The sequence below is a fragment of the Triticum urartu genome, chromosome 3 (genome assembly GCF_003073215.2).
Source record: "Triticum urartu cultivar G1812 chromosome 3, Tu2.1, whole genome shotgun sequence".
Classification (NCBI taxonomy): Eukaryota; Viridiplantae; Streptophyta; class Magnoliopsida; order Poales; family Poaceae; genus Triticum; species Triticum urartu.
The window spans coordinates 10,034,966-10,047,386 of record NC_053024.1 but is presented as its reverse complement, the minus strand read 5'-3'; the positions used below and the strand labels follow the sequence as shown (position 1 = coordinate 10,047,386).

General features: G+C 44.7%; 2 protein-coding genes across 4 annotated transcripts; one reads left to right on the top strand and one right to left on the bottom strand.

Annotated features, from left to right (window-relative positions):
* Nucleotides 1–2,806: 2,806 nt before the first annotated feature.
* Nucleotides 2,807–5,807, top strand: LOC125542380. 3 transcript variants are annotated; one of them, XM_048705402.1, is made up of 7 exons: nucleotides 2,808–3,006; nucleotides 3,104–3,144; nucleotides 3,369–3,426; nucleotides 4,441–4,534; nucleotides 5,193–5,277; nucleotides 5,371–5,436; nucleotides 5,556–5,807. In XM_048705402.1, exons 1-7 carry the CDS (start codon nucleotides 2,916–2,918, stop codon nucleotides 5,640–5,642), a joined length of 522 nt encoding a protein of 173 aa, XP_048561359.1. In that variant the 5' UTR covers nucleotides 2,808–2,915; the 3' UTR covers nucleotides 5,643–5,807. The 3 variants fall into 3 exon arrangements, with proteins under 3 accessions (XP_048561360.1, XP_048561359.1, XP_048561358.1); XM_048705401.1 differs by having other exon boundaries at nucleotides 5,362–5,436; XM_048705403.1 differs by lacking the exon at nucleotides 5,371–5,436 and having other exon boundaries at nucleotides 2,807–3,006.
* Nucleotides 5,808–6,264: 457 nt separating this feature from the next.
* On the bottom strand, nucleotides 6,265–9,269 carry LOC125542379 (alpha-ketoglutarate-dependent dioxygenase alkB). The gene is made up of 7 exons (XM_048705400.1): nucleotides 9,061–9,269; nucleotides 8,816–8,982; nucleotides 7,863–8,218; nucleotides 7,228–7,366; nucleotides 7,030–7,096; nucleotides 6,838–6,959; nucleotides 6,265–6,729 (listed from the first exon to the last, which is right to left on the bottom strand). The coding sequence occupies exons 1-7, from the start codon at nucleotides 9,171–9,173 to the stop codon at nucleotides 6,590–6,592; spliced, it is 1,104 nt and encodes a 367-aa protein (XP_048561357.1). The 5' UTR covers nucleotides 9,174–9,269; the 3' UTR covers nucleotides 6,265–6,589.
* Nucleotides 9,270–12,421: the final 3,152 nt, after the last annotated feature.

The window sequence follows — 12,421 nt, the reverse complement described above, 5'->3', positions numbered from 1 at the left end:
GAGGCAGCCCTAGGGCTGCTGCCTTGCCCTACGCCCCCTTCCTTGTATCAACAAGGGGGAAGGAAAGAGGGGGGAGGGAAAGAAGGGGGAGTCCTACTCCACACTTTCCTTTCCCTCCCCTCTTTCCTTCTCCTGCTCATAGGGTCGGCCACTATAGGGGCGCACCAGCCCCTTGTGGGCTAGTGTGTTCCCTCTCTTGGCCCATAAGGCCCATATCTTTGCCGGGGGTGCCCAAAACTCCTTTCCGGTGACTCGATAAGTACCCGGTACCCTCCGAATCACTTCCGATGTCCAAATATCATCGTCCTATATATCAATATTTACCTCTCGACCATTTCGAGACTCCTCGTCATGTCCTTGATCTCATCCGGGACTCCAAAAACATTCGGTCACCAAATCACATAACTCATATAATACTATATCGTCAACGAACGTTAAGCTTGCGGACCCTACGGGTTCGAGAACTATGTAGACATGACCGAGACTCCTCCCCGGTCAATAACCAATAGCGGAAACTGGATGCCCATATTGGCTCCTACATATTCTACGAAGATCTTTATCGGTCGAACTGTCATGACAACATACGTAATTCCCCTTTTCTATCGGTATGTTACTTGCCCAAGATTCGATCGTCGGTATCTCTATACCTAGTTCAATCTCGTTACCAGCAAGTCTTTTTACTCGTTTCGTAATACATCACCTCGTGACTAACTCCTTAGTCATTTACTTGCAAGCTTATGATGTGTATTACCGAGAGGGCCCAGAGATACCTCTCCGATACACGGAGTGGCAAATCCTAATATCGATCTATGCCAACTCAATAAACACCTTCGGAGATACCTGTAGAGCATCTTTATGATCACCCAGTTACATTGACGTTTGATAGCACACAAGGTATTCCTCCGGTGTCCGGGAGTTGCAAAATCTCATAGTCAAAGGAATATGTATTTGACATGAAGAAAGCAATAGCGATAAACTGAACGATCAATATGCTAAGCTAACGGATGGTCTTGTCCATCACATCATTCTCCTAATGATGTGATCCCGTTATCAAATGACAACACATGTCTATGGTTAGGAAACCTTAGCCATCTTTGATCAACGAGCTAGTCTAGTAGAGGCTTACTAGGGACACGGTATTTGTTTATGTATTCACACATGTATTTAAGTTTCCGATTAATACAATTCTAGCATGAATAATAAAACTTTATCATGAATAAGGAAATATAAAATAACAACTTTATTATTGCCTCCAGGGCATATTTCCTTCAGTAGCGCCCAATCATACCAAGCTACTGTGCAATGAAGCAAAGAGTGTTGACATGAATCTTCAGCCCCGCATAAACTGCACGTTGTGCTGGTCAACATATTCCGATGGTTTAGCACATCCGCTGTGGGAATTGACTGTTGGGCGAGACTCCATAAGAAGATTTTTACTTTGGACGGAACATCAACTTTCCATAGATTCTCCCAAGCCTTGGTTTCTCTGCTAGTGTCTAAAGAATTAGCACGACCCTCAAGCCATGCTTCTCTCCTCATTTTGGTGTCAACAAGCATGCGGTAGGCAGATCGAACAGAGGAAGCTATGTTCTTTTTATGTACCTAGGACGAAACTCATCAATGTGTCTAGTGCACAAGGGTATGGACATGATTGCCCGCACATCCGTTGGTAGAAAGATCTCCGAGACAACAACTCGGTCCCAATCCGCACTCGACAGAATCAGTTGACCGACCCACTAAGGTGGGTCTGCAACCCTGCTTAATATAGGTCTCATGTTGGCTAGTCTCGGCAGCTAGTTCCGTTCCCATATGTGTTTGGTGAGTCCATCACCGATGCGCCTGATCAGCCCTTGGGTGCGAACATCCAGGCCATCCATAGTGGCCTGCCAGATTTGTGAAGGAGCCGAGCCCAACTCAGAGTGAAAAAAATCAACACCAAGGTGGTACTTGGCCTTCAGTACTCGAGCGCCGAGGGATACTGGACCCGTTAAGATTCTCCACGCCTGTCTGGCTAGGAGGGCTAGATTGAAAAGCTCTATGGCACGAAATCCAAGCCCTCCACAATATTTCGACCTAGTCATTGTACTCCAGGAGACCCAACTTGGCTTCCTCTGCCCTTCTTTGCCGCCCCACCAAAATTTTCCGATCAATGAGTTAATGTGCTCACAAAGGCCACGGGGAAGTTTGAAGCAAGACATGGAATATGCAGTGACCGCCTGTGCAACAGATTTAATCAAAACTTCTTTGCCTCCCGCTGACGGAAGCTTCTCCGTCCACCCTTTTACCTTGTTCCAGACTCTTTTTAAAAATTTGAAAGCTCCATTCTTGCAATTACCCACATCAGATGGCATTCCCAGATATCTATCTGTAAGCGATTCATTTATAATATTCACTGCATTCCTTACCTCGATTTTGAGAGAAGTTGGGCAGCCCTTACTGAAAAACACCGAGGATTTTGATAAGTTTATTCTCTGGCCCGAGGCATTGCAATAATTATCCATCAAAGAAGACAACTCATTTGCTTCAAAAGAACTGGCTTTAACAAACAGCAGGCTATCATCTGCAAAAAGCAAGTGGCTTATCGATGGAGCCGACGGAGCTACTCGAAATCCACTGAGGTGAGGTGATTCATCTTGGGTTTTTAAAAGGCACGAATGGCCCTCTGCTACTAGCAAAAACAGGTATGGAGAAATTGGGTCTGAATTCCTCAAGTTAGTGAGATCTCGTTTGTTTTTTCAGGAAACTTGTTTCATTTCTGTTCAGATTGAGAAACTTAGAGCGGAACTAGATGAGCCCTGTACGGCCCGGCATGGCCCAGGCCCATAAGAGATCCGGATTCGCTCAGGAGGAGCAGCACGAGCCACACAAAGGTTGGTAGGACCGTAGGACTCGAGGAGGGAGTGTGGGGAGCTGCCATGGCGACGGCGGCCGGCGGCGGGAGCATGATGACGAGGGAGCAGCTGCTCCACCTCTTCTCCCGCTTCTCCTTCCTCACCTCGCTCCCAGGTCTCCCATCCCATCCCGCCGACTTATTTTCCTTCAACACTGATCCCCCGTCACTTTCCTCCCCTTCCTAATCGTGGTCTTTGCCGCGGAGTTCCAGAGTTCAAGGACCGAATCGCCGACGCCGTCAGCGACAAGCAGGTTGGAAATCTTTCTCTGTTCTTTCCCCCGCATTCCTTTGCTAGCAGCAGTAGTAGTATCTGTAATTTGTGCAGATGCAATTGAAGTGAATTGACTCGGTCCTCTGTAATTTCATTCAGTTTGGACAATTCTTGAAATGTGACCGACTTGGATTGGATGGTAGATGGTTTAGTTCGTGTGGAGCCTCCCTCTTACAGTATCCGTGTGTTCTTCTTGTTCCACAGGAGGCCGTGGCGGTGACCACCGAGGTGCAAGAGGAGATCCTTCGCGAGATGGGGATCGGTATATGTTCCTAACTGCATTCTTAGCTCCATGTCTTTTCTGGCTTGCTTCGCTCCAGCGATTCTTGTGCAGATGTGAGGTTCGAATTGACAATGGCCTACCATGTCTATGTTAGTAGTGATGCCCAAATGCAGAATTTAGTCATGTAGAAACTAGAAAGATTTCAACGATTGGTACTCCCGCCGATCCATATTAATTGTCGCTCACTTAGTACAACTTTGTACCTTGTACTAAGTGAGTGACAATTAATATGAATCGGAGGGAGTAGCATATTTGTAAAGCTATGTAACATATCCTGATGTATGGAAATTTAGTTTATTGAAGAGGTCCATACTTCCTGTCAAATGCTAGGTATTGACAGTGAGTACATGTGCCATACATGGAGTTACTGTTTAGCCAATAGCCCACTGTTGCTGCCACTGCCTTACAGCCATGATCAGTGTATTCATTTACTAGGAATTTTACTTCTTAAATTAAATCTCTCTTCATATGATGGGTTGCAACACAATGCAGCTTCAGGTACGTAGAATACACGATGCCGATTGAAAAATATTTGTGCTGAATAATAAAGGAAATCAATCTTTTGTTATGTGATAAATCGATCGTGAGTTTGGTCTGGTAGAAAACTATGAGTCCACAGCAGCAACAGTGTAGTGATCTTGGATGCAAGTCAAAAATCTGAACAACCAATTGCTCATAGCTGACCAACGCAAAGACATCACCAAATGTTTCTAGTTTCTGCTTCAACTGTGTCCAAATGCATCATGTTGTAATCTTCAGCGCTTTGGAATCAATTCGCCGTCTTCCATGGAGTCCTTGTTGCGTCAAGTCTATAAAATGCTTTGTAAATGTAAAAAAAAAAAAATCAAACTTCTACTTGTCACTTGTACGCTAAGTAAGATTGCTAATTTATTTTTCTTATAGAAGGGTTCTGAATGAATCATGATTTTCTTTGACTTGATATATACAGTAATGTTTCATGCATGACTTACGCTGACATGTTCTGAACATCAGATCCAGGTTTTGGTATTAGCTGCCTGGGAAAGGTGAACGTCGTGTATGAGAATGACATGGATTTGATGATTAAATTCTACCAGTTTGTTGCCAAGTGAGAGCCTACTGATTTTTTTTCTTGTATATTTTGGGTCAAACTTTGATCATCTATCAAACTAATAAAATATAAATTATATGATACAAAAAGCATATTGTTAGCTTTGTATTTGAAAGAGCTTTCTCATAGTATAGTTTTTTGTGACACATATTATACAATTTATTAGTGAAATTTATTGTCAAACTTTAGCCCAAAATAAGAGGGGGCCTAATAAAGCCGGACGGAGGTAGTAGTGGGCTAAGAGACCTGCCAGTAAACCTTAATTTATTTATTCACTATTTTGGATTTAGCAGTTTTCTGATCTCATTTGTGTATGTTACACCCCATAGATTCATATATTAGTTCCAATGTTGCATGGCCTTTACATAATTCAGTGACATATTAATTTTTCTAATTAAAACAACTTATATGGTAGTGCAAGTTTGAATATAGTCCACGTTGATCTGTGTAGTGGTGTGTTCTTTTATTTATTTATTTTCAAGGAAAAGAGCTGTATCAGTTAATCCACCAGCTATAAAACGGAACAAGTAAAATGAATATAAAGCCACAGTTACCTGCCCTCTGCTCTCTGGCAAGAATAGTTTGTGGTTTACAAACTTGACCTGAACTATTGTCTAAAAGCCATGTTCTGATTATTTCCCCATTAATTTGATAGAGAAGAGATGGCTATTGACGAGGCCGAGCTTGAGCCTCTAGAGTTTGCCGAGAAAATGCACACTCAACAGGAATTGCAACAACAGGTGAGGCAAAGATGTTTTTATAGTGCCTTCTTCAAAACATCCATCTTAACTGTATTGAAGATGGTAATTAGATCCTTTTAATTGCTGTTGCAGCAACTGGAGATGTTTGTTCAAATTAGAAAATACAGCCCCGAGAGCCAATCTGTCATACTTGAGACTGTATGTTCTCTATGCTCGTCCCCTTTCAGTAAAACATACACAACCAGAGTTTTGTTTTGACCGTTTATCAGCAGAAGAAGCAATGCATAACGCTTACCTTGACATTATTGCCAATGCAGTTGCGCAAGCAGTTGGAGAGTGCTGATTTCGATACCAGTGCATCAATCTTGACTCCGGAGCAGATCCAAGAGATTGTTGAGAAATAGTTCACATGTTTGATGAGATGAGAGATTTACATCCCATCCAGTCTTCTCCCTCTACTATAGCCGATGGTTGTATTCTGCCCATACAAGAAGCATATAATTGCCATCCAGCTTTACTTCATGTAATCTGCACTTTGCTAAGTGAAAAGACTACAGCTGTTCTACTTATATTATCTGCATTTTGCCACCGGAAAGGCTACAAATAGTGTACACAGCTTCTTGCCATACATTCACTTAACCCCAAATGCATACAATTAACCTTGATGACACAACCTTGTCAAAACATCCAGTTTAAGCAAATACAATTTTATTTCTTATTTTCCATGGAGACAATGAGTTGCCATTATCGATCGACAAAGGGACGAAAACGAAGGCAGTTAAGGAGACGACTGAATATTGACATAATGACCTATGGTAAGACTAAGAGCCAACACAAGAAGATCACATGTCAAATTGCTGACTTCTCCGTGACTTTGAATTGTGCCCAAACATTTCTATATTTGATAGGACACTGGCTGAAAAAATATGAACCCATCTGACCAATTTACATGTAGCTTGTCCATCTGCACTGCAGAAGGTACGTTTTTGTTCAACGAATCAACAGATAGAGATATTGGCAAGTAAATTTCCTGGAAAAGAATACTCAAGATGAACAACTTCTCACACATCAGGCAGTAAGCCATTAAGTGATTTACATTCTCTCGCATTAGCTGGATTTTTTTAATGATAACTGGGGTCTTGCTGAGGGTACGAAACTATCAAAAATGCCCTGTCCATGGAAGGCCTACCCTTTGAAAGAAGATGAACGCTTCCCCCGATCAATAAATTACCCCATCTTCCAGCAACATTTCAGAAACAAACTCCAGACACAGTTAATCAAACAATTGCTCATCTAGTGTAGGCCCGAGAGGCAGCAGGAGAGCAAACTTTCAATAATAACTAAAGTAGCTTCAGTATACTTGTCTTATGTTGATATTTATCCTTGAATTATGAATGTAGTCCAATATAAAGCGGTCATCACCATCAGATAGTTCTGATACCAGCCCAGAGATATCTTGCTGGTCACCCTCTGTGAAGATCCGTGGGACACCTGTAGAATAGAGGCCATGGGTTATTCTACAAAGCTGATGATCCATGGTATTTCAGTTTACTTTCTTATTAAGACATAAATTTTTCCCATTAAAAATAAATAAATTACCATGGAAGCGCTCTCGTGCTTCCCCAGCCATCAGTACAATATCACCACTTCGCAGGAACATTGGCGTTGGAGCTTCATCCCTTGTCTTCCCTCCAAGCAGAAAAATACACTTGCAACCCAAACTAAAACAACAAAAAAGTAAGAGACTACACTCAAATGAAGATCATTATATAAGCAACTGAACCGTAGTACCTTATGCTCACAATAGGTTTTGTCCAATCTGCTTCCATGTCATCAACATGGCCACCAAGCATGTCGCCTACAGAAGTCAAAGCTTATTGTTGTATGGACAGAGAGGCAAGCATGCAACTTCGAGGTAATGTGCCATGGTGTATATCAGTATATCTACGAGGTTAGGTTATTCACTGTTTGAAAAGACAAGCTACATACTTGGACCATAATAGTTAACGATGGCCGCTTCTGCAGTGAATTCTTCTCCAGAAGGCATTGCTGGAACAGCCATCTTTTTTGCTAGAGTAGCAAGGTCATCTGGAATCTTGTTGTGTGGAAGCGATACATCATAGTTACGCTGACAGAAACAGGAACTGGTTAATATGCAGTTGCGACCAAAAGCGTATCTTACAGTGCAATAAGTACATGATTTTAATTAACTGCGAGCACCGCGCAAGAGATTGCAGCTATCAAGTTTCATGGCTGAGTACGAGAATAAGTTACATCATGATATTAGCGTATGATGTATGCACACTGGGATTAGTTGCATAATGATTTCAGAGATCATCATGCTTAAAAATAGCTTTCAAGGAAGAACTATCATAAGCAAACAAAGCTCCTTAAGTAATAAAACTTGTTATGCGCTAACATGGAATTATGAATTCATCATCATCATAATATGATTATAATGAATTGGGCTTGTTTGTCACAACTGCAGAAAAATTTGAAGAAAATTATGCCTGCTGGTTTATTCATATTCATATGTAAAGCATCAAATTTTAATACCATCACAAGCTAAAAGAATTAAATTCAAGAAAAATGAAAATAAAGACACATTTATTGTACATACATACTTTTGACCAATCAAATTGCAAGCCAAGGGTGCTCCACCGGAGCTTGCGCACAAGAGCAGCTGCCATGGTCGACTTAGGTCTTTCCTCCTTTTGGATCTCTGAGCCATCCACAAATTTGAATTTACCCGGATGTGCATTTTCCCCAACATTATTCTGCTCAACTCTTTCTTGGCCATTGGAACTTTGCACTTCAACCAAAATCTTTTGGTTTTTAGCAGCGATGAACAAGTCAGAAATTGGACCGTATGTAGCAGTCAAGTTAGTTCTATTAGGAGGCTGTGGGAATGTTTTCAAGCTTTCCCTGATCCAATAGCATTGTTCCTCAGTTGATAGAGCACCAGGGATGAAATAGAATCCTACAAAAATTGAGGCGCGAAGGGTATTATCAGTACTATTTCACAAACGAACATTATAATGAGATTACGATGATTGATGGATATTAGGTGTGACGATCAAGTGTTGGAACCTGAAATGTTGACATAAATAGGCAAGCAAAACCCTAATTACTCAAAAGTTATGATGCCATTCGTCCTCCTTTTTGGATACACATATACAGATCTACTCATGATGAAGAACTTGCTGACATAATAGTTCAGGCATAGCATATGTTCCACATAGGAGGCGTTAAGGGAAATCATGAGTTCCATATGAAAATTTGACATTCTCTGCCGCTCATGTTTGGGACAAAGTTAGCATTAATGTGAAAATTGCACAAGCACTGGAATAAACAATTACTCCCTCCGTCCCATAATATAGTTGTTATATTACGGGACGGAGGGAGTAAGAAATAATTTTATGACCCAAAACCAGAATCAGGAAGAAATTTTGCAAGTTGCCGCTGTTCAAATGCAATGTCCTGACTTGCAAATTTGTAAGAACAGAAATCCAAACTGGATCAAGAATAATCGTAAGTATCGAAAACAAAGCAATATTGGGAGAAATTGTGGAGTTACCCGGCCGGTCGAGGAAGCAGAACACGGGCAGGTGGAAGCTGGCGCGGTCGCACCTCCGGATCCCGGCGGGCAGCTCGCCTTCTCCGGCAGCAAGCAGCGCGTGGAAGTCGACCACCGCGGACAGGTCCCCGCCGCCGCCAAACCCACCACCACCGGCTTGCTTGCCCCTGTAGCGCTTGAAAAGTCAGGGTTCTGCTATGCTGTTTCCGCACAGAGATGGCAGAGAGACAGGGAGAGAGAGAGACCTGGATTTCGACCTGCCCTTGCGACTGGGTGGCTTGTAGAGCTTGTACTGCTTCTCGGCCCGCCGGAACGCCGTGCGCTCCGCGGCGCCGCCGGGCTCCGTTTCCGCGTACATCGCCGGCAAGTGTGGCGCCGCCGCCGCCGCCGCCGTTCTCGCTGTATTCTCTCGTTTTTCCCCTTCGGACGGTGGTCTTGGCCCAGGGAAGTTAATGCGCCGAATCAGTTTCGGTCCAGGTTTGTGTCTCCCTCCTCGACTGGGCCAGGAACTGTACACAGAACCAGGCCCGGCCCAGGTTTGATGGCTGACGTGGATAAATTAGAAGGTCCGTCTCAGGAGACCGAAGTAGTTAATCAACCAGATCGATCGCTCTAGGTTTTCATCACCGCCGGCGACTCTTGGCAAGGGCGTGCGCGGTATGGCTGCCGCCGGAGGGCCGCCGGAAAGACCATCCCCGGGTCCATCTTGGGCGACCTGCAGACATGCACCACTGAGCCCGCTATCGGAACAGGAACGGCAGAGACAAAAGACTCTGCTGCCGAGTTCAACCAGAAAGAGGTTGACGACTGTCACACCCTAGCTAGTTCAAACATTAGAGTGTATCATGTTTAAATTTTTTTTAAATTTGAAATGGGAAAGGCAGAAACCCCCAACACTCCCTCTAAAATCAACTAGGGTTTACTAAAATTATTTTCAATGAACCTGAAATGCCCTTTTAAAAAGTTCATCCTCTTTGTCTTGGGTTAGAACCTCTGGCAAAATTGGTGCACAATTTTCTGGGTCAACAGAAGGTCATTGAATTAAATCATAAGTATTTGAATTTGGGCATTTAAATGCTATAAAATAATTTAAATGCTCAAATAATTCTGAAAATAAATGGTTGCTACTAGAAATATTCTAAACAGAGCCCAAAATTATTTTCAGAATTTTTGAAAATGTTTTAGTATTTTAATTAAAGCCCAACATTTGCAGTTAAATAGAAAAACAGAAACAAATAAAAATAAAAGAGAGAGAGGGAAGCTACCTGGGCCTTACCTGTGCTGGCCCAGCCCACCTGGCTCGGCCCAACCGACTGGCTGCCAGTCGTCGTCCTTCTCCCGCCAAAAGGACGCGGAGCGCGTGGCCGGCGCCCGCGGCCACACGCCGGCCACCTCCTGCTTCTGCCGACGTCCTGGAGACGTCCAGGGATGCCACGCGACCCCCACGTCCCCCTCTCATCCTCACTCACTCTCCCCCTCGTCTCCCTCACTCTCTCCCGCGATGCCCGAGCGCGTTCCTCGCCGCCGTTCGCCGTAGACGACGCCAGAGCAACCCCCTCGCCCCTCCGACAAGCCAAATCGCTCCGCCACGACGCCCTCGCCCTCCCCACCGAGCCACGCTTCGCCGGAGGCCCTGCATCGCCGCTATCGCGCCGTCTTCAACCTCGGTACCCGCCGGACGCCGTTCATCGATTCGCCTCGCTCCGGTCGCCCCCGAACCCACTGATCTGCTCATCGACCTCCCTGTGAGCTCCGCCGCTTTTCCCCTCTTCTTTCCCACGCGTTTGCACCCTCTAGGCCATAGTTCCACCATGGCCGAAGCTCGTCTCCGCTCGAGCTTGTCGTCGGCGTCGCTCCGACGACCATTTGGTCATCCCGTGCTATGAAACGTGCTTGCCGCATCGCGTAGTGCCTCGCTAGCGCCTTAGTTTTCGCGTTTGCACGCCGCAGCCCACACCCCGCACATGGCCGAACTCCGGCCGCCGCCTTGGAGCTCGCCGTCGTCGTCTCCGACCACCGTAGGCCCGGCCTCCACCACCACTAGATGCGCGACTGCAAGAGCTCTCCAACGAGCCCAAGAACGGCCTCGCCCGTGCCCTGTGGGCGTTTTCCGAGCCGCACCACCGTCTCGGGCCTCGCCGGCGTCGAGTCGCCGGCGAGTTTGACCCAGCTTGACTCCTGGGTGGGCCCAGGTAGACCCCCCTGAGTCTATGACAGGTGGGGCCGGTCTGCTAACTAATCTAGGATTAGTTTTAACTAATTTTAATTAAATCAGTCACTGACATGTGGGCCCAGGCCCCACTAACAGCTAATTAGTGTTAATCTAATCCTGTTAATTAGCTGAGAGGCTGACAGAAGGGGCCCACCAGTCAGGTTTGACCTGGGCTGGCGCCTTTGACCTGCCGAGGTCAGCATGACGCAATGCTGACGCAGTAATGCATTTTCTGGATTTATTTTTATTCAGGAAATTCCAGAAAATAGTCAAAACTTCTAAAAATCATAGAAAATCAACCATAGCTCCAAATGCAAAGATTTATATATGAAAAATGATCAGAAAAATTCAATCTATCAATCTGTAATGGTTTCATGCATGAAAAAACAAGTTTACCTTGCTGTTTAAGCAGAATAAGGAAATGCACTATTAAAGCCATGTTTAATAAGCTAATAATTGAATCTTTGATTCAAATAAGCACATTCCTTTCTGTTATAGCTTGCATTAGGCCAAGACACATTCATATTGCCATGTCATAGCATGCATCATATTGTTGCATATCGTCATGTGTTGATTGTGTTCCGATGTGTTCTTCGTGGTAGGTTCTGCCTCCGAGGATATTCGCGAGTATCCAACTGAAGGGCAGTATCCCACTACCACTCCATCAGGCAAGCAACCCATTGATCATTCCGATACAAACCCATGTTCTCGCTTTTGCTCTTGTTTACTGCATTAAGACAACGCGATTCAAACTGCTGTGTGCTACGGTAGTTGAACCCTTATCCTCTGCATGACCTGTCATTGCCACAGTAACTAGATGAAACCCACTAGCATGTGTAGGAGTTGATTGAGCCATGTATGTGATTCCTACCTTGCTATGCCTGCTATGCTTAGAGTTGTGTCAGGTCTGGTTCATCTGGGTGATGGGCTAGAGTGAAATGCTTATGTCGGTAATATGAGGGATGTGTTGAACATGTTTTGGTAAAGGTATCGATGAGAGGCCATGTAGGAGTACATGGTGGGTTGTTTCATTGAGATCGTCCCTAAGAACTGAGATCTGTATGTGTGATTTAAGATTCAGCTACTACCATGCATTGGGATCCTTAATTGACCCTCTCAGCTTCTTAATCACCCTAGTACTCTGTCCAGGAGTTGCAAATAGTTTCTGGTGTTTGTAGGTTATGTGTTGGCGGCCGTGCGTAGAGCTGACCCTAGGGGTGGGCTATGTTACGGTAGATACACCGTGGCACGGTGTACCGAGTCACCCATTTGGTGTCTTGGGAACCCTGTTCACATCGTTCGGGGCCGTATGTGGAAACCTCGGCCGGACTCCCTGCGGATGGAACCTGGATAGGCGATAAACCTGGACTAGAGACTTAAGTGTTTAGGTAGGC

Bases quoted from the DNA above. Each gene is read 5' to 3' on its own strand.
- LOC125542379 (XM_048705400.1), bottom strand. From the start codon at position 9,173: ATGTACGCGGAAACGGAGCCCGGCGGCGCCGCGGAGCGCACGGCGTTC. The intron at 8,219-8,815 runs GTAACTCCACAA...CAATTTTTGTAG, and splicing joins CTGCTTCCTCGACCGGCCGG to GATTCTATTTCATCCCTGGT. The intron at 7,097-7,227 runs GTATGTAGCTTG...TGACTTCTGTAG, and splicing joins CGTTAACTATTATGGTCCAA to GCGACATGCTTGGTGGCCAT.
- LOC125542380 (XM_048705401.1), top strand. From the start codon at position 2,916: ATGGCGACGGCGGCCGGCGGCGGGAGCATGATGACGAGGGAGCAGCTG. The intron at 3,145-3,368 runs GTTGGAAATCTT...CTTGTTCCACAG, and splicing joins ACGCCGTCAGCGACAAGCAG to GAGGCCGTGGCGGTGACCAC. The intron at 5,278-5,361 runs GTGAGGCAAAGA...TCCTTTTAATTG, and splicing joins AACAGGAATTGCAACAACAG to CTGTTGCAGCAACTGGAGAT.